The 27,433-nt window shown below is 41.4% G+C and overlaps 8 protein-coding genes across 8 annotated transcripts in view; 4 read left to right on the top strand and 4 right to left on the bottom strand.

The window, feature by feature from the left end:
* LOC108068829 (rho guanine nucleotide exchange factor 17) overlaps positions 1 to 1,542 on the bottom strand; it is a 28,873-nt gene extending 27,331 nt beyond the window's left edge. Inside the window, exon 1 of the mRNA XM_017158641.3 lies at positions 1,285 to 1,542. The gene's annotated coding sequence lies outside the window, so the exon portion shown is untranslated. The remainder of the gene's footprint in view (positions 1 to 1,284) is intronic.
* A 747-nt stretch (positions 1,543 to 2,289) lies between these two features.
* On the top strand, positions 2,290 to 3,490 carry pasi1 (pasiflora 1). Its single transcript, XM_017158984.3, has 5 exons — positions 2,290 to 2,313; positions 2,535 to 2,813; positions 2,877 to 2,976; positions 3,036 to 3,086; positions 3,148 to 3,490. The coding sequence occupies exons 2-5, from the start codon at positions 2,539 to 2,541 to the stop codon at positions 3,229 to 3,231; spliced, it is 510 nt and encodes a 169-aa protein (XP_017014473.2). The 5' UTR covers positions 2,290 to 2,313; positions 2,535 to 2,538; the 3' UTR covers positions 3,232 to 3,490.
* LOC108069039 (inhibitor of growth protein 1) lies at positions 3,370 to 5,555 on the bottom strand. Its single transcript, XM_017158970.3, has 3 exons — positions 5,107 to 5,555; positions 4,083 to 5,038; positions 3,370 to 4,026 (listed from the first exon to the last, which is right to left on the bottom strand). Exons 1-3 carry the CDS (start codon positions 5,246 to 5,248, stop codon positions 3,820 to 3,822), a joined length of 1,305 nt encoding a protein of 434 aa, XP_017014459.2. The 5' UTR covers positions 5,249 to 5,555; the 3' UTR covers positions 3,370 to 3,819.
* A 665-nt stretch (positions 5,556 to 6,220) lies between these two features.
* mRpL19 (mitochondrial ribosomal protein L19) lies at positions 6,221 to 7,341 on the top strand. Its single transcript, XM_017158996.3, has 2 exons — positions 6,221 to 6,378; positions 6,433 to 7,341. Exons 1-2 carry the CDS (start codon positions 6,315 to 6,317, stop codon positions 7,281 to 7,283), a joined length of 915 nt encoding a protein of 304 aa, XP_017014485.2. The 5' UTR covers positions 6,221 to 6,314; the 3' UTR covers positions 7,284 to 7,341.
* Positions 7,342 to 7,531: 190 nt separating this feature from the next.
* Unc50 (Unc50 RNA binding protein) lies at positions 7,532 to 9,338 on the bottom strand. The gene is made up of 3 exons (XM_017159010.3): positions 8,892 to 9,338; positions 7,815 to 8,174; positions 7,532 to 7,758 (listed from the first exon to the last, which is right to left on the bottom strand). Exons 1-3 carry the CDS (start codon positions 9,220 to 9,222, stop codon positions 7,622 to 7,624), a joined length of 828 nt encoding a protein of 275 aa, XP_017014499.1. The 5' UTR covers positions 9,223 to 9,338; the 3' UTR covers positions 7,532 to 7,621.
* A 496-nt stretch (positions 9,339 to 9,834) lies between these two features.
* Positions 9,835 to 11,172, top strand: LOC108069069 (putative transferase CAF17 homolog, mitochondrial). Its single transcript, XM_017159022.3, has 2 exons — positions 9,835 to 9,986; positions 10,052 to 11,172. Exon 2 carries the CDS (start codon positions 10,053 to 10,055, stop codon positions 11,091 to 11,093), a length of 1,041 nt encoding a protein of 346 aa, XP_017014511.2. The 5' UTR covers positions 9,835 to 9,986; position 10,052; the 3' UTR covers positions 11,094 to 11,172.
* Positions 11,173 to 11,221: 49 nt separating this feature from the next.
* LOC108069088 (cysteine-rich DPF motif domain-containing protein 1) lies at positions 11,222 to 11,738 on the top strand. The gene has a single exon (XM_017159042.2). The coding sequence runs from the start codon at positions 11,222 to 11,224 to the stop codon at positions 11,684 to 11,686; it is 465 nt and encodes a 154-aa protein (XP_017014531.2). The 3' UTR covers positions 11,687 to 11,738.
* Positions 11,739 to 11,811: 73 nt separating this feature from the next.
* LOC108069079 (uncharacterized) lies at positions 11,812 to 13,146 on the bottom strand. The gene is made up of 4 exons (XM_017159032.3): positions 13,048 to 13,146; positions 12,961 to 12,992; positions 12,079 to 12,896; positions 11,812 to 12,022 (listed from the first exon to the last, which is right to left on the bottom strand). The coding sequence occupies exons 1-4, from the start codon at positions 13,103 to 13,105 to the stop codon at positions 11,974 to 11,976; spliced, it is 957 nt and encodes a 318-aa protein (XP_017014521.3). The 5' UTR covers positions 13,106 to 13,146; the 3' UTR covers positions 11,812 to 11,973.
* Positions 13,147 to 27,433: the final 14,287 nt, after the last annotated feature.

A 27,433-nucleotide genomic window follows, 5' to 3' on the forward strand; every position in this document is an offset into this window, starting at 1 on the left:
CTCTTGCCTCAGTGCTTCGATGATCGAATGCACAAGTGCCGGCGCTGGTCATCTCCTACTCCTGTTCCTCCTGCCCCGTCTATCTGAGCACCGGCCCCTCCCCCCACAACCTCTTTTCACAACTGAGGCTAAGCCCCAATTTGGATTATTTGTAGACATTAAATAAGCTGCGGCCACTGCAAATGCAGCAGGAATTAAGTCGCGCCAGAGTTAAAAATATCCGCGAGACGTCTCGGGATTGTCCCATTGCCAGGTTCCTAGATCGAGTTGTGCCGATAAAGGTGCAGCTGCAGATCGCTTTTGGATTGCAAGGGGGATTACCAAGGGGTGGCAGAGGTAAAAGGCATCTTTACACAATTCAATTGAGTGGCAGACGGACGGGGCATTTACATATGAATACCAAGTGTCCTTTACCGTTATGGCCGGTAACAATATAATATGAGAGACAGCAATAACAAAGCCAACTACTACCAACTACCGACTGCTGCCCACACTAAACAAGTTAACATTAACCGTCGGCAGCAGTCAACAGTCAACACCAACAATAACAATAACAATAGCAATAAAAATAAAAACAAATCGCGGGGTGAGGTGCGAGCTGCGATCAGCGAAGGGCAAGAAAAACACAACACGAAAAAGTATCTTCAAAATACACTTATGCTGTCTTTTTATGGCATATCTTTTACTTATTTGCCCGCACTTAAGTATCGCGGCGCTCGTCTCCGCGGCCAAAGCTGCTTTTTCTGATTTTTCCTCTTTTTATATTTTCGATTTTTTTCCGTTTTTCGCTCTGTTTTTTTTTCCTTTTTCTTTGGGGTTTTTATTTTTATTTTCGTAAATGAAATGAATTCGAAATATGGGTCGTCGGCGCGCAGTCTGATTCCGTTTTCGAGCCTCTCCACTACCACCGCCCCCCAAATAATAATAACCCCTTCGAAGAGCCGAAGAAAAAAACTCCTGATCTCGAAACACACTTCCAACAAGAGATGCGAGCAAAATTTCGAGAGCATTATTGGCACGAATTATTAACCTTTTCTTTTGCCATGCTTTTTTTGCTGGCACTTTTTTTTCGGTGGTGCACTTTAAGCCCACATCTCATTGGGGCGAGAAATTGGCCCAAACATATGTACGTATATGCGGAATGAGCCACAATTCGGCACGAAAGATCGTTCCAATTGGAACATGAGACCGCGACGAGTGCACATCCATGCATTCGTATTTATAAGTCCAAAGAACTTTCACACAACTGGGTTAATATCGAAAATAAAGGCCTGTCGTACGTACTATGGATCTGGATCTTATGGCGCTGACCTTGCCCACGGAGTGTGGGTTATGCTGCGCCCTTGGTTCGATGGGATCTTTTTCACCTTTCTACCGTTACGACTAACGATCACTCGGAAAACTGCGACGCACTAAATCGGTTTGAATTTGAATCCCGCCCGGATCGTGGTTAATCCCACTGATAACTGATTCACCTAGCGAGCGAACGAAGTTAACGCTTTTTCGATTCGTTTTGGCGCTTTTATCCGCGAACACCTCCGAACACGGCCAAATGTAAATGAAAAATGAAGATCACTCCAACAACCGGCCCTGTACTCGGTGTGTGGTTGTTGTTGTTGCCGCCGACCGACACATGGTGAATATTCGGTCAGCTCAGCTGCTCGGGGGCACAGTGGAATCGGTTGGTGGTCAGAAGTGAAAATGTTCAATTCGCCAATATTTGGGAATTTTTTAATGGGTTTTAGGTAGTTTTCAAATGTAAATTAAAATATAATTAAAATTCTCTTCTATTTCTATTTGAAAAACCATCATTTTTGAGAACCATTGTTTTGAATGATATTTGAAGCTTATTTTATTAAAAGCTAAATATTCAAAAATAACTTATTTTTTGCTCACTGGGTTGTTATTGGTTATCCAATCCATCACAAATGTTAGCATTTAATGTTAATATTAAACAAAATGAAGAATTAGACTGTAATTAAAAAATATAAATAACGGTTTTAATCAATTTATGTTCCATTGTAAACGCACTAGAGATTATTGAGTGCTCATAAATGCGTTAAACGTTAGGCTTAAGTTTAGTTATCGATTTATTTCGTAGGGGAAAAATAAATAAATTAACTTTAAAACTATAAAATTTTTTTAATTTTTAAATATTCAGAGGAAGTCTTTTTTTTTAAGAACAAATTAACTTTTTTGATTTTCCTGGCAAAATAAATATCGATAAATTCACATTATTGTGCCTACGTGACAACCCTATTACTCAAGCCGTTGTTGTTCTTTCAATTAAGCCATTATTATTTTAAAAAAAAGGTACGCCCACGCCCCAGAAAACCAAACAAACTAGTTATATTCCAAGGATATATGACAGGATAACCCTTAGATGTGACTAGAAATTGGGAAACTAAAGAAATTCAATTGTTTTGACTGTGTTTTCATTGACCAAAATATTTGGGCGTTGACGCTTTTACACGCAGTCCGACTAAATTTGAGACTCCCAAGTGTTAATTGTATTTTCCCGGTAATCCTCACAGAACCATGGTTGTGCTGAGCTCCTGCTGGTCACCCATCATCTGGTCGGATAATGTCCGGTCGGGAAGCTACGCCGTGGCCGGCTATACGGCTGCGCTGTCCGCCGTGATGATCACTTTGATTTGCTACATGCTGGCGGGCGGGGAGTCTGCGCAGCTCTATTCGCCGCTCTTCGAGACGGATATCCGGACATCGATGCCCATAGCAGGTGGCTTCTTCATCATCTACTTCCTGCTGATCATCCTGGCCTCATACCTGGTCTACTACGGCATTAAAATAAGGTTGGAGTGGCTTTAGTTCTGAGTTTATTACTGATTCTAATAACTATTTCACATATTCCTTAGCACTCGCGGATGGCTGCTTCCTTGGTTGGGTCTCATTGGTCTGGCCATTCTCTTCCAGTTCTGCTGGAGTCTCTGGCTTATTGGAGGCTACTATATTTATGTGAGTAAAGGCTACTTTCCCTATAAACTAGATCTAATGGATTTTCTTTTAACCCACAGCTGGAGCAAACCTTTTCAGCTCTTTTAAACTTTGTTTGGTGTGCCTATAATGTAAGTTATTGAAAATCCAAATTTCTAGACTTTAATTACCCCTTTATAATATTTTCCCCAGGTCTACTGCTGGCTGGTGGTGTTCTCGCAGTACCAGATATTCTTGAAGATCCAAAATCCCAACATTGAACTGCTGATGCCATGAAGAGCAACCCACTTCCAAGCATTTGCTTGAATATTTTACAAATTAGACTACATTTCTGACTCGACACGCTGCAAAAAGTCCGTCCAAGCGCATTTTTTACCATAAGAACTCCATACATTTCCACAGATGCCTACCAAATAGTTTTATATAAATTTATATATTTTACACACCTTTGTACACGATCAATTATACTAATGTATAAATCGAATGCCTTAGTCTGCTAAACGACAATTAAACAAATAGATTCGTAAAACTACTAGATAGCTAATAGCAAATTCGGGGTCCTTGGGGCCAAGAAATCAATGGGGTTTTTGAATATCAACGTTTATTACCGTAAATTAAGTTAAGGTGTACGCTAATTATACGAGTTTTGTGTGTGTGTTGTGTGTTTACATCGAGAAAGGTATTATTTGTACAGAAACTTTAAATGAAAACCGACGACCTTTAACCACTGAAGCAGGGGGATCTCTAAACTGGATGAAAGTGGGGGATCGGGTAGAAGCGAGTCATTAAATATACATTAAGGTAAAGCTTAGGATCGAATATTTTACAGAGCCTGGTGTTAAACACAGAGCAATGGGCTGGGTTCTAGGTCTTCTCCTCCTTCTCCTTGTTGTAGCGCTCCAGTTCCTTGAGGAACTGCGCCTTCGGCTTCATCACGTTGGGTCGTTCGCCGCGGCAATTGGGGCAGAACCACTTGCCCTTCGGCTTGAGGACCAAGGAGACGCACGAGAAGTGGAACCACTCGATGGGGCACAGGTCGTTGTCGCACAGGATCATCTCGCCAAAGGAGATCTTTAAGAGAGTATAAATTAGTATTGGATTTTTTAAGAAAACTACCTAAAACTCACCTGATTGCAGACACAGTAGGTCGGCTCGTCGGGATCTATGGTCTCCGGCGGCGGCGTCTCCTCGCGCGTGCTGGCATTCGCATTAGAAGCCCCCGAGCCGCGCACCTTGCGCTTCTTTTTCTTCCCCGAATTGTTGGCACCACCGACAACGCCTGCTCCGCTGCCACTAGCAGCATTTCCTCCTCCTCCTCCCGCAGCCGCACTGCTTGTAGATGCAGAACCGCTGGCTAAGCTGCCCGAGGCCGCCTGCAGACTGGCCTTGCGTCCTTGGCCCGCTGCACTGCCTCCGCCCAGCGAGGATTTGCGCTCGCCACTGCCGCCGCCGCCGCTGCCACTCGCCTCGTTGGCCGAATTGGACTCGTTGCCGCCCATCTCCAGGGAGCTGCCGCCGTTGTTGACCAGGCTCTCGTTCCGCCGCCTCGAGCGCTTGCTGCCGGTGCGCTGGAGATCCCCACCGCCGCTAGTGAGGTTGCCATTGGAGTTGCTGTTGCCGCCGTTGCTCACGTGACTGGAGCGCTCTGAATTGGGCGTGGAGCTGCCGCCGTTGCCCGTGGCTATGGCACTGGAACCGGGCAGAACACAGACTCCATAGTGATCCTTTCCCGTGATCAAACCATTCCCATTCAGGCCTCCATTGCCGGCGCCCACTTGGTTGCCCTGCTCGCGCATGGGACTCTGCAGGCGCTGCAGCTTGGTGGGCTGGCCATCCTCCAGCAGCGACGCATAGCGCTCCTCCTTGAGGTCCAGATTCTGCTGATCGGTGTCCAGCTGGCGCAGCTTGCCGTCGATTATCTCCTGCATGTGGTTGACAATCTGCATCTTCTCGTCGCCCAGTTCCTGCGCCTGGATGAGGCTCGTGTGCATCCGCGAGATGCTCCTCGAGCGCCGCCCGGCATCCGGAGAGGAACTCTGGGAAACATACAGGTCGTAGTAGTGGTCCACGTCGCGGATGAGACCTGCAAAAGGGAAGGGAATCCCGAGGTTAGGTTAGGATTTCTCCCCGCCAATCTCCGCCAGAACTCACTTCTGTACTGGACGTCTATGTCGCGGATGCGGGACAGCTGGCGCTGCACGTCGTCCGGCAGATTCTCCACGGAATCAATGTAGTTGTCCACATAGGTGGCCGAGTTAATGGCCTCCGATTCGGAGGCAATGGGGTTTATCATCTTGTTTGGGCTGCGAATCGCTCTATCTCTCTATTCCCGCCGCGACATCGGTTCGGGGTCGTGGGATCTGCTCGTCCGGCGCTCTGGAAGGGATCGGCTGGCTATATATCGCTCCGATTCCACTCAGTTCCAACTTTTTATATGGCGCTGCGGTTCGCAACTTGCGACTGTACTGCTCGTATGTGTGCGTATTGATATATGTATGTATACAATGGGTGGTGCTTTGCAGCACTGGAAAATTTCGGACGTTGCCAGCTCGCTGGAAAGAGAACCAGAGGGGAAGTGATCGGAACACCCTGTGGGCCGGTTTTTGGTTGAGATTTAAGGCGCAAAAGTTGAAATGATTTGAATTAAAAGAAAGATTACAATAGAAAAATCGACACTATTCCTATTCAATTTTACTTTTTAAAATAAATTATTTTTCTGTTCACATTTGTTTTCACACGCAATAAATTCGAACATTCAACTGAAATTGTATCTTCTAGTTAAACTTAAACTTTTTATTTTAATTTATCAATGAATTAATCTACTTTTTACTTAAAATGTTTTATAAATGCATTTTTTAATTTGTTGACTTTTTTTATATACACAATAAAACAACCAGGTGCGCGGGTAAGGCAATATAATTTATGATTTTTAAATTAAAAGCTTTTGGATCCAGTAAGCAAAATGTCCACAGTTTTCAAAAAAATACATCTCGAATGACACTAACCTATTTAAAACCGATAATCCGTTTCCAATTGCCCAGAATAGCGGAATATATCCCTAATTAGCATTAGATTAATAGAAAATATAGTCAAGCGTATAACTTTTATTCGCGTTAAAATAAAAAAAAGGAAACTTTCTCCACCACTAACTAAATTTCTTATAACTTTTGCTCATCAATTTAAAAAATATTTAAAGTTCCGTTACATTTTCCTACAAACTGAAACCGGAAAAGTTGGCAGCTCTCATCTGCGAAAACATCGATAACTCTGCTATCGTCACCTCTGCTAGCAGCTGATAATCGTGCGGCATGATTATCTAAACATTTATTTATTTCAGCGACTCGAAAAAACAATCAAAAATGAGCTTAAGTAGTCGGGTTTTGCTAAATAGATTGGCGCAGCAGTGCGCCTACAAGCGGATTGGTAAGCAGCCAGCTTTCAAGCAGAGACACACATTCATGAAACGTATTTTTTCAGTCACATTCTCCACGAAAACGGCGGAACATGCTGTCGAAAGTCAGGAGCAAAAGAAGGAGGAGGCTCCGGCTGCCACGCCCCCTGTGACCCGTAAGCCCATTATTCCGGCGAACTATCGCTTCGTCTACCCGGAATTCCTGCCCGATCCCAAGGTGGAGTGGCGCAACCCCATCCGCGAGAAGCTGGAGCGCCTGGACATGCTGGACCGGCGCAAGCAGATCGATCTGCCCGAGTTCTACGTCGGATCCGTGCTGGCGGTGACCAGTTCCGATCCCCATGCCGCCGGCAAAACGAGTCGCTTCGTGGGCATCTGCATCAACAGGGATCGCTGTGGACTGCGCGCCCGCTTCGTCCTGCGCAACGTGATCGATCACCAGGGCATGGAGGTGGTCTACGAACTGTACGATCCCACCATTCAGAAGGTGGAGGTTCTCCGCCTGGAGAAGCGTCTGGACGACAGTCTGTTCTACCTGCGCGACGCTCTGCCGGAGTACAGCACCTTCGACGAGAACATGGAGGCGGAACCGCTGGAGGAGGGCACACCGGTGCCCGTCAACGACATCAAGGTCGTGCTGCGACCTCGGCCTTGGCTGGAGCGCTGGGAGCGCCAGAATCTGCGCGGCGTGGCCAACATCGATGAGTATTTGAAGGACAAGCACCGCCTGTCTGCGGCCAAGGTGCAGAAGCCCTGGGAGAAGTACGACATGATGAAGGACTACCGCAGCTCGATTCCCGAGGAGGAGCAGTCGGAGATCTTCGCCGAGGTGCACACGGAACTGCACACGCTGGAGCTGCAGCGCAAGCGCAACAAGCGGAAGCGCACCTTCGTCAAGCCCAAGCAGCTGGCGTAATTGCATTTGTTGTCGATTTTGTAGATTAATAAATTCGGAAAGAATGTTGAATGATAAAGGGTTTATCTAATGCATGATTAGCTATTGAACTAGGCTATATTTTTAAAGTCGCTCTTCTGTTTCTCAAACAATAGTTAAAACTACGCCTACAGTTATTAAAATTTAAATTATAAACTTCTAGTCAATAACAATTTTAAACAGAAGAAATATTTTCAATTTGAAAGCTTTTAAAGAGCACTTATTACACCTTCGATTTGGATAACGCTAAATTAATTAGTTTATTAGTCATAAATGTAGTATAGCTAAACGCAGAATAATTTACAACGCACGTAAAATGATTAATATACGCGATACTTGTAGAAGTTCACGAAGGATATCGTGGCGTTCCAGCCAATAATTGTGACGACCAGGAACAGGATGAAGATAATGGGCAGGGCGATGAGTATGATGCGGGTGTTCTTCAGATGGGGAATGCCTGCGAAAGTAAAACGTGTTATTTAGAGAAAATTTAAGTTCGTAAAGTATACTCACAATTGTATCCCAGGAAGGTGATGTACACATAGTAGCCCATGGCCAGCAGCCAGAATGTGTTGCCCAGGAAGCGGGAGATGAACCACGTCTGGCTGATCAGCCAGTTGTAGAAGAACAGCTGGATAAAGTGCAGTATCATCAGTGGCGGAAAGAAGGCGTTCAGATGCACATCGAAGGCATAGCCCCACTCGATGTCCGGCTCCAGACTATTCGTGCGCAGATACCGATTCGTCACCGCCCAGAAGAACGAGGCAATTATGATGCCCGCGAAAATGCAGTCCACGAAGACCACGTAGAAGATGAAGGAGATGCTCTGCCAGAAGGACAGACCCAGTACATATGCAAAGCCCAGCGAAGTGACTGTTGAAAGGTATACATATTGTTAATAGGATTATCTTAGACTTTAAAGGTGTCATACTTATTAAGCATTTATGCTTATATGTTCTATATGAGTGATTCTTTCTAAAACGTATCAAGATTTTCTTCATGGTCTCAAAACAATATCTAATTTTTATGACAATATCACACCATTTAAATATGATTTTTAAAAAATTTAAAAAAAAAATCATTTGACAGAAGCGAAGATATGGCGATTATATTTTTTTTGTTTAATTTATTTATAATTTTAAATTACGTGGGGTAAAAAATAAATAAAAATACCCAAAAATTATGTTGTTTGCCAAGCTTTCAGATAAAAATAACACCCATAATGGTTCCAGTGCAAAATATAGTCCAAAAATTAAAAAAAAAATGTATATATATAAAGAGTAAATTACTGGGTGTTTGGATTGTTTTGTCCTAGATTGACTAGATACGGAAGTCTAAACAATTTATAATGTGATTATATATATTTTCTAGAATAAGCGAAGGGATATGTCATTACTGGAAAGGATTGGGCAATCTTATTGGCAATTGGTAAAATCAATTAGTTTTTCCCAAATATGTGGATTTGGATGGTTAAAAAAGATGTATTGTCAGATTTCTTGTATCAAGATAAGGTTAAAGATGGTGCTCTATAAGATGTAAAGATGCTTTCCCTTCCCCTCAAGTGGGTAGATGGTTGCCCTTATAACTCACCACATAGACAGACCACCAGGAGCACCAGGAACGCCGGATCGTCGCGGGCGAACTGTGACTTGGTCTGCTTCCGGTAGTTGAAGTTCCGGTACACCTTCTGGGGCGCCACGAAGAGGTAGAGCATCTGCCACAGGGCAAACTCGAAGTCCATCTGATTGAACTTGAGCAGACGTCGCAGGTATTTGTAGCTCTTGGTGGTCGCCGAGAGGCAGTCCCTCCGGTGGTTGGCGGGCGGCGGGAGGGGCGAGTGGAGCCGCGAGGCGCTCGAGTAGCCGGAGACCACCGACGGCGTCGGCGACTGCGTATACTTAACGTGGCTGTATTGACTCATTTTGTTTTGTTTAAAACTAATTTCTAGTGTTTCCAGCAGAGTGGCTGCGCCCGCAGCGCCTCGAAATACCGATTTTCCGTGCTGAATGGGCTAAAATAAGCCAGGAAAAACAAGATGATGTGGTGTCACGATAGCGAACAGCTGATTAGAGATGGAAGCGTGACGAAAATTGTCTAAGTATCGGTAAGCTTAATAAAAATTATGTTAATAATATAAGATGTTTTAAAAATGTAAATATAACATATTTAAAGGAAATAATATTTGTAAATTACTTTGAAATAGGAAGGGAAGTATATGTGGTGTCACGATAGCGTACAGCTGATTAGAGATGGAGCCGTGATCAAGTCTACCTAAATATATCGGTTAATTAAAAAACATATGTATTTAGAATATTAGATGTTTAAAAATTTAAATATTAAATATTTTAAGGAAATGTTACTTTTAAATATTACCAGGAAATATACCTTACATAAAATTAAATATTTTAAATTCAAATTTCTTTACCATGTTTCAATTTGTAATATTATAAATATTAATAAATCAGAAATACAATAAGTTAAAATGTACCGGTAATAAAATAATTTTTTTTTAATATAAAAAACAAACCCCCATCAAGTGCTCATCTCTAGCGAACTGTCAACTTGCTATGTTATGAACCGGCTGCCAAAATATCAGTTCCTTGCCCGACTTCCTTTTTTGTGTACTAAATTTAAGTTTCTGCTGCTGGATAGATAAAATAAATTGAGTCAGATTTACGGCACAAGGTAAGAGCGACTTCCTTTGGCCTTTCGATCACCAATTGCAGGCTTCCGACGCCTCCGTTTTGCAGCATGAATAGATGTTCAAATCCGCGGTTACTGCGCGCGGCGCAGCAGTACATACGTAATCTGCACCAGATGAGGATTCCCTATGCCCGTCCCATGGGCATGAATCAGCGTAACTTCACCCTGGAGCCGCTGGGCAACCGGGAGCTCATCCGCATCCACGGCGCGGAGGTGGTTCCCTTCCTGCAGGGCCTTGCTACCAACGATGTGGCCCGGATTCAGTCGCCCGGAGGTCCTGCCTCCCTGTACGCCCACTTCCTCAACAAATCCGGCCGCGTGCTATACGACACGATCATGTACCGCACCAACAATCCGGAGACCATCCTGGTAGAGTGCGATCGCGAGGCTTCCTCGGACTTCCGCCGCCACCTGCGCACCTACCGCGTCCGCCGGCGCATCGAAGTGGACAGCGTGGACGACGAGTACACCACCTGGGTGATGTTCCAGGACTCGGCGGTGGCTGTGCCCAATCCGCACCCGGATTTGTTTGTAACGCCCGATCCGCGGCTGCCCGCCCTGGGCACTCGCATCCTGGCGCCCACCGACATGGACTGGACCAAGCTGACCAAGAGTTTCGCCGAATTTGGCATCGCAACAGCCGCCTCGGCGGACAACAACTACCAGTTGCTGCGCTATAAGCAGGGCGTGGGCGAGGGCAGCTCCGAGCTGGCGCCGGGCAAATGCTTTCCCCTCGAAGCCAATGCGGATTACCTGCACGGCGTGAGCTTCCAGAAGGGCTGCTATGTGGGCCAGGAGCTGACCGCCCGCATCCATCATTCGGGCGTGATCCGCAAGCGTTTCATGCCCATCCGTTTGACGGCGCCCATCGATGCGGGTTCCAGCCAGGACGTCACCTCCGTGGCCGGAGCGAAACTGGGCCGTGTCCTTGGGTCGGCCTACAATCATGGCGTGGCCCTGTTGCGCATCGAGAAGGTTCTCAACGGCCGTCCCGAGCTGATGATCGATGGCGAGCGCTGCTATGTCGATCGACCGCAATGGTGGCCGGAGGATCTGCCCGGCAAGCGTCGCCAGGCGTTCGCTGAATGACCCACGAGCTGATTTGAACCACTATCTGTTATTTTAGCATTGTTATTAGTGTAGTAAACGTAACCTAGTCATCGTCAAAGTTTGCCCAGTTCCTTGTTTCTCTGTTGGTCTTGCAGGGAATCAGAGAAATGGAGGTCGATGACGATTTCGTGCTGGACAATGAGGCAGCGGAAATTAAACGACTAGAGCTGCCGGATGAGGAAAAGAAGCCCACTGATCCCGAGGAAGATGATGAGCGCATAGCACGCATTGACTTCCTTTGCTCTGGCTGCGAAATGCACGAGATGGTTCATTACTTTGGACGGAAACCGCCGTTTGCCCTGGGGACTAAGTATCCGGAGGACAACTACGTGATGCGGGATCCCTTCCAGCCGCCTCCGCCTCGTTGGCAGACAAAAGCGGAATACTACATCTCACTGGGCGCCAAGTGCTCCATCTGCTCGAAGACGGTGTGCAAGGATCCCGGTTGCAGTTTTTACTACACAGCCACCTTTTGCTTGCCATGCGGCCGGGAAGAGCTCAACAACTGGCCAGTGGAGGCCCAAGCCCGGATTCGAAAGCAACTGTCAGCCAGTCAAGGCAATCAAAAGTAGACTAGTCTGTAATTATTCCATAAATTTGAATTAAATGTAAATTGAATGTAAATTAACGAATGGGTTGTAATTAATGTCTCGCTTTAAAAGCTTATACCAAATACGAAGGGCCCTTTTCTCGTCCTCATGTTAAATTTAAATCCTTAAAAACTAGTGAAAATTTAGAGTTTAAAGGGTACTTATCATTAAACATTCAACTTTATAAATTACTTTAATTTCTACTTAAAATAAATAGTAGTAAATAGTAAATAGTTCTTAGAGCAATCCTTGGCACATTTTTGTCGTTTTTAAAGATCACGGTTATCAGTTTTTTTATATGAATCAAACCAAACAAACCTAAGTTAAAAATAGAAAACTTTAGTTAGTAAAACAAAATTATTTTGGACTCTTACCTGTGATTCGAAAGACAAGATTGCACATAGTTTGTAGCAACAAGGATGGTGTGTTTATCCTCAATGGTGCTAAACATGGCTCGAGATAGTTTTCTATTTAAGCGTATAAGGTCGGTTCTGCACTCAGAATGTGGTTCAGTTGCAATAATTTGCTTAAAGTTGTCTATTCGAATCGCTAAATTTTTATCCAGTTTTGCGCGATCGTCGTCATATGCCAGGAAAACGTCCACCGCCTTAATTTTTTGATATTTGCTATTTTTATTGGAGGCCATAAACAAATTCCAAATTTGTTTGTCAAACTCCATATATTTTTGCTTTCCCCAGGGACGTTTCTTATATTTTTGCAATATATCATAAATCTCTTTATCTGGATTTCTGGGCTTAGGAGTTGCAGTTGGTGGAACGAAAATCTTTTCTATTTCAACGTTTTCACAATCTGGACTCGGGTCATGTAGTATTTCCAATTTCCTTAAGTTAGATAGACTGAAGCTAGCTCTGAGTTGTATTTGTTGATTCGAAAAGAATCTACGACACTTTGGTAAAAGGTTTTTATAATTGAGAAGTCTCCCCGCCACTTGTAGTTTTTTGAACATTTCTCTTTCGAGTTCCAATCGTATTTTATTGTAAACTGTGAAGTCTGTGTAGATATCAATTTTAGTTCCGAGATCATAAATGGTTAAGTTCAGGCCAAATAAAATATTTCGGAAATATCTATCGAATTCCTCATTGTTCGCTGTGTTGTGGGGTCTACTTTGGAAGGTCGATTGTATTTCCTTTAGTAGATCTGTAAACCGTGCATCAGTCTTTTGCAGGGAATCCTTCGTTAAAATACAGTTTGTATAATGTCATGCGAGGTTACAGATACGAATCCTCAAAGCTTACCGTTTCGATAGTTACTTCTACCCTTTTTCCATCTAAATAGGGAACAGTTTTGTGAATTAATCGCTTATATCTTCGAAACCTACTCACCAATATTTAGGAGCAATGCTAAAAGGATAATTCCAATAGTAAGTGCCTGAGTCTTCATTAGACCTGTAATCTTCAACGTCTACCGATAACTGGTTTAAGATACCGGATTACAAATAAATGGAGTAAGATATAATTGGAAATGACACGAGCTATTTGTTTCGCTAAGATACAAATTATAGTGGTGTGGTTTTAGATGAAATTAAGAAGTTTCGAAGTTCTGTTAAACATCAGAAAATATTTTATTAAATATTAAAATAAGGCATGGAAGTAAGTTAAGCGGTTTGTACATTCAGATATTACATTTGTTCCATTTATTTTCGATATATATTTTTTTCTTTTTAATGAAGTTTTATAAAAGAGTTAGAAGACATCAAACAGCAAACAGGGAGATTCAAGTTATAAAGCAATTCATAAAAGTATACAAATTAAATTGTTTCTTAAAATGTAGAGTGCTTTTGGGATGAGTTTTTATAAATGTTTAAAAGTTTAGCAACTTACAGAAATAATTGAGTACTTATTCAATCTTTTTAACGATTTTTAAGAGATGTTTTTGTTTCATAAGGAAAAAAATAGTCCCAAACTACACCCCCTCTTTAAAACTTTTATTGGAAAAGATTTTTGTAAGCTTATCCGTCAATAAAAACTATTTTAGCCTTTTGGGAAAGTGGTTTCCTTCACGGCTTTAGACATTTCTACACACATCGGCAATAAATTAGAGCATTACATGTGTAAGATACCGAACTAGCGACTTAAGTCGAACCTTTGATCAGGGCAAAACACGCGTTAAACACCCACAATTGCAGGGCAGTTCAATGGAACCCGACGGTTTCAGCTGCCTGTCCCACAATTAAGGCATCATTCAGGTTTTTTCCTTGCAAACCAAAACGCTAGTCGATGATCAACGGTCAGCGATCTGCGATCACCGGTCTACGGGCAATTTATGGCACGGTGTCCAAGCAATTGCACAGAAAGACACAGAAAACAAAAAACAATCTTTATCACATTTATTGCAATGCCCCAGGTCTTTTGTCAACGATATCGGGCGAGAGACAAAGGGCAAGCGGGTGCCAAAGGAAAAGGTCAGAAGGTGACCCGAAGGATGCGCAGGATGTGGGCACAAAAGGAGCAACGCGCGCGCGATTCTCTCATCTTCCATTTCGCATCTTTGAGGTCGTCTTAGAGGTCAAGTTTGAACCTATTCGGAAAAATCCTTGGGTCTCGAAATTGCGGGAAACTCGGCTCAAAAGATGTTCACTCAATCTGTTCCGAGTTGTTTGCTAAAATCTCCCACAAACCGATCTTAACTCAAACGAAATCGAGTTGAGTCTTCCAAATAGGGGTTGATTTTTATTTGAACAGAAGACCAGGGAAATAGAGAGCTTCTCTTTGAGTAGATTTCTCTTTTGCTCATTTTTTGAGTTGACCAGAAAATATCCACTTGGGCGATGGCCATCGATCCTTGTCCACGCAGGACATTTCCGGATTGCATTCAATTGTCATCCTGCAACAATTGCGCTTTTCTCTGGATTCTTCATTTGTTTGTCTTCTTCCGATTGCCTGTCACATTTTGTTACTTCTATTGGTTTTTTAGCTCATGTTACCTTCTTTGTTGCAATCTGGAGGATACTGCCTGGATAAATGACCAAAATTGGCCGGGTCCTTCGTAGTATCCATATCCAAGCAGCAGCCGTCTGACATCTTTTGGCGCCCATAAAAATTAAATGAAAATTAAGCGCAAACATGAGAATTGTGTCACATAAATTGTAACGCAGCCTGCACCTTGCTCCGACTATTTTTAGTCCTTCGGGCAGCTGTGAAGGATTTAGCCTCCCCCAGCTCCTGTGTATATTACCCGAGCTACACAAAAATTAGTCCATCTGCAACTGAGTTATGCGCTGCTGAGGTTGCCCCTTGATTAACACATGTCCTGGACAATGCGGGCGTGGCGAACAAGCACCTCCGACGGCATCCCAGATCCAAGATCCCAGTCGCAACCCATATCGAGGTCCCATGTGCAGTGGCCCATCGCCTATATGTTCGTGCCTGCTTTGTTGATGCTCTTAACTCATTCATTATGAATTGGAGGTGTTAAATGTGCCACATGCATCATGTAGTGCTGCTGTTGATCCGATATCATGTGTTGCCGATGGGAGTTAACAGCAAAAAAGGATTTATGTTCAGCTACATGAAGAGATTCCGTTACAATGAGTAATATTATATTTTTATATGTTCTGATTATTTTTGTAGAAATGCGTTCTGCGGTTAAATAAGTTTATTATATTAAAAACAATAATTAACTTTTTTAATGTTTTTTTATAATATTAATTCCTCTTATTTAAATGGGTTTTAACGTGTTAAGTTTTAGAATAAAAAAATATTGATATTATAATAAAAATCTAAAAAAAATTAGCTGTCTTTATCATTTTGAGTTTTTTATTTCTTATACATTTTCTGAATTATTATAGACAATTTTTAATGCATCATTAAATGATAACTTTCCATTCGCTTCAGCTTTCGCTCGCTTTTCATTCAGTAGAATGATCAATTGAATATTTGTCAAACAGAGAGTCCCGATCCCCGATCTTCCAACCAAACGTTACACCCACGAAAACGCATAAAAGATTCATCATGCTCCATAGGGAATGCCACAAGATTATGATCGTGTGCATGTAGAAATCATGGGAACAACAGTCGTTACAAAACGTTGAATCAATCATAAGACGCGCAAATCCTCAAGGAAATCAAACAATGGCGCGAAGATTGGGATCGGGATGAGGTTAGGGTCGAAGGGTAGGGACTTTAAGGACCAAGAGCTAAGGACTCGGGTCGCAGGGTGAGTCAATGTTGCGCGTGCGCAGCGCACGCTCCCGTTAAATGTTTACGCTATTACGCTCAGAAAATCAGGAGCCGAAGGAGCAGGCAAGGAAATGAGCCTATTATAATGCCTTGAGTCCCGACCCCCGACCCCGACCACGACCCCTCGTGTGACCCCGATTTTCCCGAGACGGCGACCCCGGAAAACACAAATCTTACGCGCCAACACGCGACATTCAGATTTCTCGAAAGGGAACCCTGGCATTTGACTCACTGCTGATCCCTTGGAGTCCTTCCCCTTCTCCGACAAATGATTTTCCTATGTCTGCTTCCTTGGGATTTTAGGTTCGGAATATTTGTTTGCTTTCCCGGGAACTGAGAGACCCCTCAACCTCATTCAAATGAGCTCAGCTCCTTGGGCGATATTTGTACTTAGTGTGATCTTTAGCAGCTTGACATCTGCCCCTGGCTCCCGACTGGCGAGTTATGGAGTCATGCCCTAATTTCTGGTAGTTCTTAGTTAATTTCTCAGCCGCTGAAATTTGTTGTGCCCCAAGGAAAGGGTACTCCTTAGACAGCTGCAAGAGTAAGATTTTTCTGAGCTGAATATTTTCATTTTAGTTATGAATAATGTAATTTAGTATTTTATATTTCCACCAAATGTAAAGGATGTAGAACTTATTAATAAAGTAAAATAAAAATTCTAAGAGCCGACTTTTATCGTTCATACAACCCTAGATCAAAGAAGAAAGTACTTTTCTGCGAGTCCTTAAGCTAAATGTCAGCTCAAATTTAACGCCAATTGCACGCGTTTGGAAAAAGAAAGCCAGATAAGAAAGGATCTTGAAAGACATGAATCAGAGCTGGCCCATCAGATGATCAGACTCTGATTTCATGGCTGTCCGCTTAGGAGGACAAAGAGTGGATCGGTCCAATTAGCCCAGATAAAAAACAGCACTCCTCTTAATCCCGTCAGCGTGTGATTGGCCTCAGAAATGGCAAAGCTGCTATCAATGGATGAATGGAGGTATGGTTGACTGGAAAATCTGAATTCTGATTGAGAGAGCTCAGATTGAGATCGCCGGCAATACGAAAATGTCACGCTTATCGGGGCAGAAACATGAACCACGATGGACCGGGCGGATCTGTTGTGGTTTGGCGGCGGAAAGGAAGTCGATGCCTCAGCCGGCAGTCCGGTTTTGTCCTCATCATCGTCGCCTTTGACTGGAGGTTTCGAAGCGGATTGTTTTTGTAGCCGTCGGCCGCTGGCTGTCAGTCAGCTGAGGCCAAACCGGATGGAACTCGAAAGTAATAACAATATACGCACATGTATCCTGTGCCAGGATATTGCGGTGCACTTAAATAAATATTAGTTTAAATTGTAATATTGTAATATTGAATATAATATGATGAACAATTTTAACAAAATATAAAATAATATAAAAAAGGTTTTTTTAATGCGGATTTTATTACATCATTTATTTATTTATTTCAATGGTAAAATACTAATACAATGATTATTTTTCCAAGTGCATTTAAAGGAGAGAAACAGAGGTAGTTAGATTTGCTGAAGTCCCTAAATGAGATGCAGGCGTTGCTGTTACCTCTCCCACTCCTCGTCATCTTTCCACAGGACCTCAACCACCTTTCGGCGATATACTATACACTACTCCTACTCCTACTCCTACGATACCACTTCGATCCTGACCGCGTGCGTGGCCATTGTCCCGACAGCCGTTATTTGAATGACATTTGAATTTTGTGCATTTGCGTTCGCTCGTTGGATTTCAATTGTTGGGCTGTTCTCTGTTCGGCAATCGATGAGTCCTGCGATCGCAGCCAGGATCAGCATTTGATGTGATGAATTCATTATGCTGACAAAGGCTCAGCCTGCAGCAGATGGGGGCTGAAATATGCCAGTAGATCTAGGAATTGCTTACTACTGATCCCCGAAGTGAAATGGAATTCTATTAAGATTACTAGTACTCGATTTTAAGTTCTGCAATTTTAGGATTTTGGGATTGTAAACGTGATAAAATAGAGAGAATAAATAGTATTTAACGTTCAATCACAAGCTAATAATTCTCTGTTTAATTTAAAATTTTAATGATTCTTATTTTTAAAAGTAAATAAAAAACTAATAATTTGAAACATATATTATACTAATTTTTTATAAACGGCCTACTACGTTTATAAGAAATTAGTATATTAAAATAAATTAGCTCGGTCTGTAAGAACCATCCCACTATCCCAAAGCGATAATAATAACTGGAAAAAAAAAAAAATACTCCCCTGTAAAATATTTAATCTTACCCACAAAAAAACTTCCTTCCCCTCCAATTCCCGATAAAGGTCAATTACATAATAATGGCTTCATTTCGTAGATCCGATACACCAATTACCATGTCAACTTTTTTGTAGCATATTTTTTACCCTCCCCAATTGCCATGTTAAAAAGAACTCACCCCATATGCATACCGTATGGATAAAAAAAAGTGCCCTCACATTAAGTGGCGCTAAAAATCAAATTAAGGGTGTTTACCTAACGACTCCTCGATTACGGAACAGCCAAAAAAATATCCGAGGGAGCAACAGGCGAGGGATCAGGATCAAGAGGGGGAACAATGAAAAAACGGAAGTTGTTTTCCTTTCTTTTTTATTTTATGAAGTGTTGCCTTTTTATTGGTGGTTAATTTGAGAGCTCGTACTCGATGTTTGACGAGGGTAGAACCCGATGATGATGGTGATGATGATGCAACAGGCGAGTGATAAAAAGATACAAGGGTAAAAAGGGTTTCGAATGGGGTGAGTGCGTTGGTTTTATTTTTGGGATCACGTCGGATTGCCCAAATGCGTTGAAAGGGTAGAGTCGCCAGTTGGCAGGCGCTCGTTTCTTCGGCTTCGGCTCTTTTTCAAGTTCAATGACAAAGATCTTGCGGTGCCACACGCCCGAAGACCATCTAATCCCTTCACGATGATAGGCCCCTCGGAAAAGGGGGGACGGCGTTCGGCTTAGGGGATTTCCAAAAATAAATAAAAACATTTCAAGCACTTTTCAAGGGTGCACTCGCCTCAATTTTATTTTGTTTTTATTACGCCCTGTAAATTGTAAATTGTACCGAAAGGCAATGATGGGGGGCAACATTTTGGGGAGAGTGCGTGCGACGTTTTTAAAAATAAAACTAACAGACTGTTATGAAGTGTGGCTGAGGAGAGGGAAAAAATGGAGGTTGAGGCCACCAAAGGGGTGAGTTTTCTTCACCAGGCAAAACTTCAAAATGGCGACGAGTTTTAGAAGAAAAAGTTTACGGAAAATTCCCTGAAAAATCAAATATTTCTACGAAGTTATTTCATTTTTATATAAGCAAAAGCAGAAAGTGCTCTGAACTCATACAAATATATGTATTAACCTGATAAGAATCATATATTTTAATTGAATATAGTTTTTCCCAAATTTAAAGCACGTTTCTTCGGCAGTTCTTATCGCGTTTACGTAATGCGTAGACTTTTATTTGCCTGTATAAGCTAAAAACCAAGTCGATTATTTCATAAAGATTAGTTCATAATCGACGGTTGTTGAATTTACTTGTTGAACATAATGTATTCCAAGATTTTTCTGATTTTCGTGATCTACTCTCTGGTCATTTTGGAACCAGTTTTGTTACAGAAAACTACAGAACCGATGAAAGAACTCGTAAAATCCAAAGATCTTCAAATTAGTTCTCTTTGGTCGTTGGTCAGTATAAAAGATGACCTTATAGATAAAAATAAAGAGGAAATTGAACTCCTTTTAAAACAAATAAAAGAAAAAGACGACCTCATAATTACAAAAGATGAACAAATTAGAAACTTAACTGCAAAAGAAGTTACTAATGATGAAATTATTAAAGTTAAAAATGATAAATTCGCTGCGCTTATGCGTGTTTATATGAAGAGGAATTAAGAACTACCAAGCTTTATTTAAAAAATAAAGTAGCAAGAGTGTAAAAATAAAGATAAAATTAGAAGAAATTTAAAGCTGTCAACAATTACCTACGTATTTAAATATTCTAACAAACAGGAAGCAGAAGGTAAATGTATTAAATACAATATAACGAATAAAAACACTTATGCCTAAATTTTTTATTACAGATACTTCAATGGGTTTTGATTAAAAACTTTGTGTTTTCGTAAGAAATAAACTCTATAATTCAACATGTTCTATTCATAGACCAACTTCCTTTTAATTTCTTTATGATCTTTAATAAAATGATTTTTTTCATTATTTCCATAAATTTCTGCCGAATAATGTTTTTTGATTTTGAAATCAAAAGCAGCTGTTCCAATTAGCAACATTTGGTACTCCCAAAGTAACCACCAAAGAAAACCAAATAATGAAAAAGGGTTCGGAAATTTTAACACCTTTATTCAGATGTTACTCCCTCGTTTTGGCAAGAGCAAAAATTATTACAATTTTTCCGGAGAAAAACAAGGGGGAAATCAGTTCCCCTCTTTCAGTAAGGCGAAACGAGGGACCCTTTTTGTCAACCACAATGACCAGCTGAAAAATGCAAGTTAACCCTTGGTAAATCGAAGCAGAAATTTCTGCACTTCACTTTTGGGCGAATAGTTGTCGCACAAATCGGAAATTATTGATGGATGTCGGATGAGCACCTGCAGGGAAAAGGGGAAATTCTGGGGGGGAGTGCAGCTGAAAATGAGAGTGAATCATGCAATTGCCAGATGTCCTTATTCGAGGACGCAAGCCAAAAGGGAGGAGGGAGGACTTAGGGCTGGCTAGAACTTGATTCCTTGGTGGATAGTAGCCAACGGAAACTCGAGTCCCATATCCGCCCATCAAGCATCGCATCGAAGCGTTGACAACTTGTTTCTGAAGTATCGTTTAGCACCTGTAGACCTCCGATACTTCTGATACTGATACATCATCTTCGGGGTCCTCTAATTGCTCACATTACACTCCGTTTCTCTATCCCTACAGCTGACATTTGCACTTCGAACCTAGCACAAAAGACCAATAAGTCGATTTACCCAAACCAAAAGTGCAGGATTCCCGAATCCCAAGTCTTTTCAAAGAAGCAAACACATGTTGCTAAAAAAAAGTATCTCTTACAAAAAAAAAAGTAGGAAAACCGTACCTTACCTGTTTTTTATTCACATGTCGAGCTCATCCCTCACCCTCAAAAAAAGAATAATATCGATCCATTGAAACTATTTGCCAAATGGTTCTCTGTGTTCTTTTCCATTTTTGTTTTCGTATTCCGTTTTTTTTTTGCAACCCTCTATAAGGTGGTGGTGGTTTGCTTTCCGTACCCACCCCGTATCACAATTTGGGTAGTTTGGGTTTCGATTTTTTGGATCGTTTTTAAGGAGTGTTTTTTGTGCGATATTTTTATTGGTGGTAATCGCATTTTTTGCGTGAAATTTCCTCTATTTGGATTGTGTAATAGGCGTTGCTTTGACTTTTTGGCTACGTTTTGATTGGTTTTGATGGCTCGATTAGGGAGGGTTACTATTTTTTATTAAGGGGGAAATGGGAAAGCATATACTATTATATATGTATTTTTATACCCGTTACTCGTAGAGTAAAAGGGTATACTAGATTCGTGCAAAAGTATGTAACAGCTAGAAGGAAGCGTTTCCGACCCCATAAAGTATATATATTCTTGATCAGGGTCACTAGCCGAGTCGATCTAGCCATGTCCGTCTGTCCGTCTGTCCGTCTGTCCGTCTGTCTGTCCGTCTGTCTGTCTGTATCAACGCTGAGATCTCGGAAACTACAAAAGCTAGAAGGTTGAGATTTCCCACACATATTCTTTGGCTTCCTACGCAGCGCAAGTTTATTTTAGCCGAGCGCCACGCCCCCTCTAACGCCCACAATCGCCCACTAACGATTTTAGAATGGGTCCTGCGCCCACATCCTTAAAGATTTCCGATAAGTATAAATGCAATTTTGTTGTGTATGTTTATACCTATCGAAATGTAGAAGACACTTTTTAAATCGGACTATTCATTAAAAAGTTATACGCAATCAAAATTTCTATATCTATCTCCCTCGCACTCCCTTTAGCTGAGTTACGATTATTAGTCGGGACACCAACCCGACACAGCGTTCGCACTCCCTTTAGCTGAGTGACGGGTATTAGATAGTCGGGACACCAACCCGACTATAGCGTTCTCTCTTGTTTTATTTTACAATTTTAAAGAATTTTAAGCAATGTATAGGAGTTGATTAGACTTTGTCAACCAATATTGTTTTTTATGTTTTTTTCTTAAAGTCTAATTATATTCAATTTTTAGGGGGATGATGATGTTACAGCTAACATTTCCTACATAGATCTACAATTTGAATAGAGTGATAGCTTTAGGTCAGTCAGGCAGTTAATACGATTTTGCAGTGAATGTTGGAAACTACATATTATCCCTTTTAATTAAAGTATGCCCCCTGATTGTATCTTTTATTTTACCCTTCCCGAATTACGGCCTCTCCCAGGCTTCTATGATTTCACTGTTGACTTGACGGGGCATCTGGTGGATGTGTTCCGAGGGCAAACAAAAAGTAAAGGCTGCTGGAGGAGTACGGAATCGGGGAATTCAATCGACTGGCCCACACCAAAGTCGGCATTGTTTGTAGCAAACTGACCAAACGAATCCAGCGGCTGGACTTTCTATAGTGCAAATATGGGATAGAGGGTAGAGGACTCTCAGGACACGCGTTTCGTATCTGTGCAACCCCCACACTCGGATGGAAAACTAGAAAAATACAGAAATACATTCACAGGCCGAGGCACACGATGTTGTCAACTTCCTTTTTTCGGTCTCGCCATAACGGATGCTGGACATTATCGATGGAGTGGAGTGGGAATGGAACTGAGGCTGCTATTCGATGGCATACTGGGTATCGGGAAGCCAGAGTCCGCTTGCATATATTTATACCCGTTACTCGTAGAGTAAAAGGGTATACTAGATTCGTGCAAAAGTATGTAACAGGTAGAAGGAAGCGTTTCCGACCCTATAAACTATATATATTCTTGATCAGGATCACTAGCCGAGTCGATCTAGCCATGTCCGTCTGTCCGTCTGTCCGTCTGTCTGTCCGTCTGTCCGTCTGTCTGTCTGTATGAACGCTGTGATCTCGGAAACTATAAAAGCTAGAAGATTGACATTTTGCATGCAGATTCAGGGAGTTCCTACGCAGCGCAAGTTTGTTTCAAAAGGGTGCCACGCCCCCTCTAACGCCCACAATCGCTTATATACGATTTTAAAAATTTCAATATTTCGGAAAAGTAAAAATGCAGTTTTATGGTGATTATCAATACCTATCGAAATGTAGAAGAAATTTTTTAAATCGGACCATTCGTTAAAAAGTTACGGCGGATCAAAGTTTTTATGCGAAGGAGATGGCACTTCTTTTAGCTGAGTAACGGGTATCTGATAGTCGGGGCACCCGACTATAGCGTTCTCTCTTGTTTTAACCTTTTGTTGTTTTTCGTTAACTAAAGTGCCATCAGGGGCAGATGTTTTTTCCATCCCAGTCGGAGTTTTTCTCCTATATCTCCTCTTTTTTTCCATCCATTTACATGTGGAGTGGACACGATGGACGCATTTTGTTTGCCGAACTGTAAAAATTGTTTTGTTACTTTCGCTGTTTGCTGTCGCGAGTTTCCTTAGTTATCCGCTTTGTTTATTTCCCAATGGGATCTGGTGGGTTGGGATCCTTCATGGATCTCCATTCACTATTTACCACCACCACCATCATCATCAACATCATCATTATCTTATAGTTTTCCTCTGCACGCCTTTAATTTTCTACAGTTTTGCATATTCATCAACTGATTCGCTGCAATTAGTTTCGGTTTTTGCCTTTGAATTGCATTTGGAATTTTGTGGTCGAGTGGCATGGTTGTCGACTAGGATGATTAACTATCATGGTGGGCATACAAAATTCCGGTTGAATGGATATTTAAGTTGGCACTGGAGGGGGAGGGAGATTTAAATGTAAATTCCATTTAAATATACATATTATTTAACTAACGGAAATCTTGCTCTTTCATCTAAGCTTGTGCATTCAATAGATGCACCAAAATCAGAAGATATTCGAACATTCACATTTTGCTTTATTTTTTATATACAACATTTTATTTGTTATAGGTTTATATTAATACGACTTTAAGAATAAGTGCAAAGAACGTTCCTTAAAATATGTTATGTAGTATGTTAATTTTACTTATTATTCCAAATAAGTAACAATTTATAAATTCATTTTAAATATTGTACATTATGTTTCAGATTTGTTTTCAATATAATTCAGCTCATACAATAACATGTATTTTTGCGAGTGTCTTTTTTCCGTTGACTGTTTTCGTCTGACACAAACAACAAATCTTTCTCTCAATAACTAAAAAAGATAGGTTTTTAATTTCCAGGTACACTAAATAAGTGTAATTAAATATCAAACCCCAAAAGAAACTCAGGGACAATGCAATTTGACTTTATATGTTCATGTTTTTGAAATACTTGTGAAGTTTGTTTGTACGTTAATTTCTTTTACACTGTATTTTATTTTAAATCGTGTTTAAAAAATATTACAACTTTTTTTAGACCAATTAGCCAATTACTTATAAATAAAATTGATTTTTTTAAATTACATAATTGTAAATACGACCAACTGAAGTAAAAGGTCGTTTCTCAAGTATCTTTAAGACACTGACCACGCGTCTGGGAAGATCTTTTGGTAGGCCAACCCTCGTAATTCACCGGCAGGCACATAAATTGGCCGAATGCCAAAACTCAGATGGTCAGCACACATCCTTAGCCCTTGTTAGCGGCGGCGATGGCCACTTAAGGATTCGCTACACCCACCTCGATCTCGCGGGTCGAGCTCACTGGTCAGCTGTTGGACGAGGCAAAGGGATGACCTCTCTGTCCTTCTGGGCTCAATTCCAGGGAAAAACTGTTTACAGGAATAAATCATCGGGGTGTTCAACAAATCCTTAAGGTGGCTCGCACATGACGTCACGCTTGAGACGCCGAAAGGATCGGCACACCGCTCGTAATTAACCCACACACAGATGCTGGCTAGGTCCCTTGATCCGGGTCCCTTCGACTGATCCCGGTCCTGGCAATTTTCATAATTAAAATGCGTAAAGTTGTGGAAAAAAGGAGCCGGAGAGTTTCGGTAATTCGCCGCTGATCTCTGGATGTGGGCGCCGCCTTTTACTGATGCAATCAGCAGCTCGTCGAAGGATGTTGGCGGGGTGGGATTGCTAATCATCGAGTCCTGCATGTGGCCATTGGCACCCCGGGCGCGTTTTAATCAACTAAACACCCACAACATGTTACCCCCTAAGTAATATATATATTTTTGGGTGAGTGAAAACCCTTGTAAACCCCTTTCCCCTTCAATATTTGCTATTTTGGGTTTCTGTTATTTTTAGTGCCAACGCATCTAAAAATGGCCACCGAATTGTGCACCAAAACTCAATCCGTAACCCACACCAAATCCGGAATACAACCCATCCCAAAATGGCGAAGCCGGGGTGGTGGTTAAACATAAATACCCTATTTATGGCGTTGTTCAGCCCTGTGGGATATACAAATGCCCAAGCCGTTATTATTTATAGGTACACTGTGGTAAAAAAATTAAAATTTTTTAAAAAAGTAAGGTGAAGGAATACTCTTTTACGAAATACAATATTTGAGTTTATTTCATAATCCCATTCTTACCAATTTTAGTCATAAAATCTGTAGCCTATGCTTATGAGTCAAATTTGATATTCTGCATTTGACATGAGTTTTATAATTATTTTTTTCAAAGTTAAACTGGGTTTTTTTCAATAATAATAAAGTTGGGTAAAAAAATATGATCAGAATATTTTGTAATATATTTTAAAATATTTTCTAATTTTATGAATACGTTTACATTTTAACTTAAATTTCAAATAAATTTTAAAAATATAAAAGTAGTTAAATTAAAGCTTCTTTGGTTGTTCAAAGTGCAATATAATTATTTTGTAGACTTTGGTTGGGTTAATAACTGACGATTGAGACGGGGCCCTGGTAAAAGCCCAAAATATGTATTGTGAAAGTGTGCCATACGCGTGTCCTGCTGATCAATCAGAGCTGGGGGAGTCAAAGGTGAGTCAATGGCTGGGAAGGGAGGAGAGCAAAAACAGCTGCATCAAAGACATAAGAGAAGACCCTAACAGGACCAAAATTACACCTTTCAAATGGTCAACAGACGGGCAATTGAACTATTTGAAGAACTCCCAGGTTACAAAGTGGCCAGGATTCTCCTGTTCTCCGGCTTTTTTGTCTATTCCGCAAACAATGGACGGCAACAGGAAGAAAAAAAGATGCTATAAAGCCACAAGCTGAGATAAGAAGCAGGGAACAAAACCAGAAACCTGGGATCGTTAGCTCAGATGAGGACAATGAGGTTGGTTGGGACTCCCTTGATAAACATCTTTCGCTTGCGGCGGCCACAAGCCAAGAGTTCATCCAGTACAAAGGCCAAATTGCCAACTTAACTTCGCTCAAATGAGCAAGGATCTGCAGATCCTTAGATCCTGTCTTTGGCTTTAATCTAAAGGGATATGCAAAATCTAATTTGCGATAAGATCAGGGTCTTTAAATCATCATCTTGACCCTGCATTCACCCTTGAAATTAATTAATTTCAGCCATAAATATCAATTATTGGGGAAATTGAAAAATTTTAATGAGGAAAAACGGCATTTAAACAAAATCTACATGGAAATAATAGAAAAGGGAAGTGCATTCTTTAAACATATACGTACATATATTCAACCACCAATCAGAAGCAGCGCGGGGAAAACTATTTTTAATGAAACAGAGTTTCCACTCAAGAACCAAAAACTGGGAGAATAGAATTTCCCTCCAAGCACGCGCCATTTGGCTGAAGTGCGTTCGACGCATGCGCGCCAACCCCAAAATTTCGAAGATCGATCCCAAGTGATCCCCGATCCCTGAAGGAGACGCCTTGCTGCGTCATCTTCCTGCCACTCCCCCGACTTCTCCAACGCGTGCTCATGAGTTTTTCATTATTATATAATTCCCCTCTTATATGCAATGCGAATTGTGCGTTTTCACGCAAAACGTCAATAATCCATCAAAATTCTGGGCATAGAAATATAGAAATCTAAAGTGAGAGGGAGATTGTCCAATTTGTTGGTTGCGCCCGCACACAAATTTTTATTGTATGTTTTTCCTTTTCATTTAAACAACTTGGGTATTTAGCACATGATGGAGCAGTTCTTCGTTGAAAAAGAAGTATCTTTTTTCAGTAACATCAACTTCGATAAATCATATGGCAGAGATCGCGTGTTGACAGTTCCTTTGGTCAGTTCTCGGACATATGGTTGGGTTTGGGTCTATAAGAAATTAAGGTAGGGTTACTTGTTAAGAGTTTTAAGTGGTCCAAGATGAAAGAATCCCCGGGAACACAAGAATAAGGGTTCAGGATTAAGAAACTTAATAAAGCATATATGAAATATGGAGTTTATTTACTTTATTAACACTTTAGCAAATACCCAAAATAAATTAGAAATCAACCCG

Source organism: Drosophila takahashii, chromosome 3R (assembly GCF_030179915.1).
Source record: "Drosophila takahashii strain IR98-3 E-12201 chromosome 3R, DtakHiC1v2, whole genome shotgun sequence".
Lineage (NCBI taxonomy): Eukaryota > Metazoa > Arthropoda > Insecta > Diptera > Drosophilidae > Drosophila > Drosophila takahashii.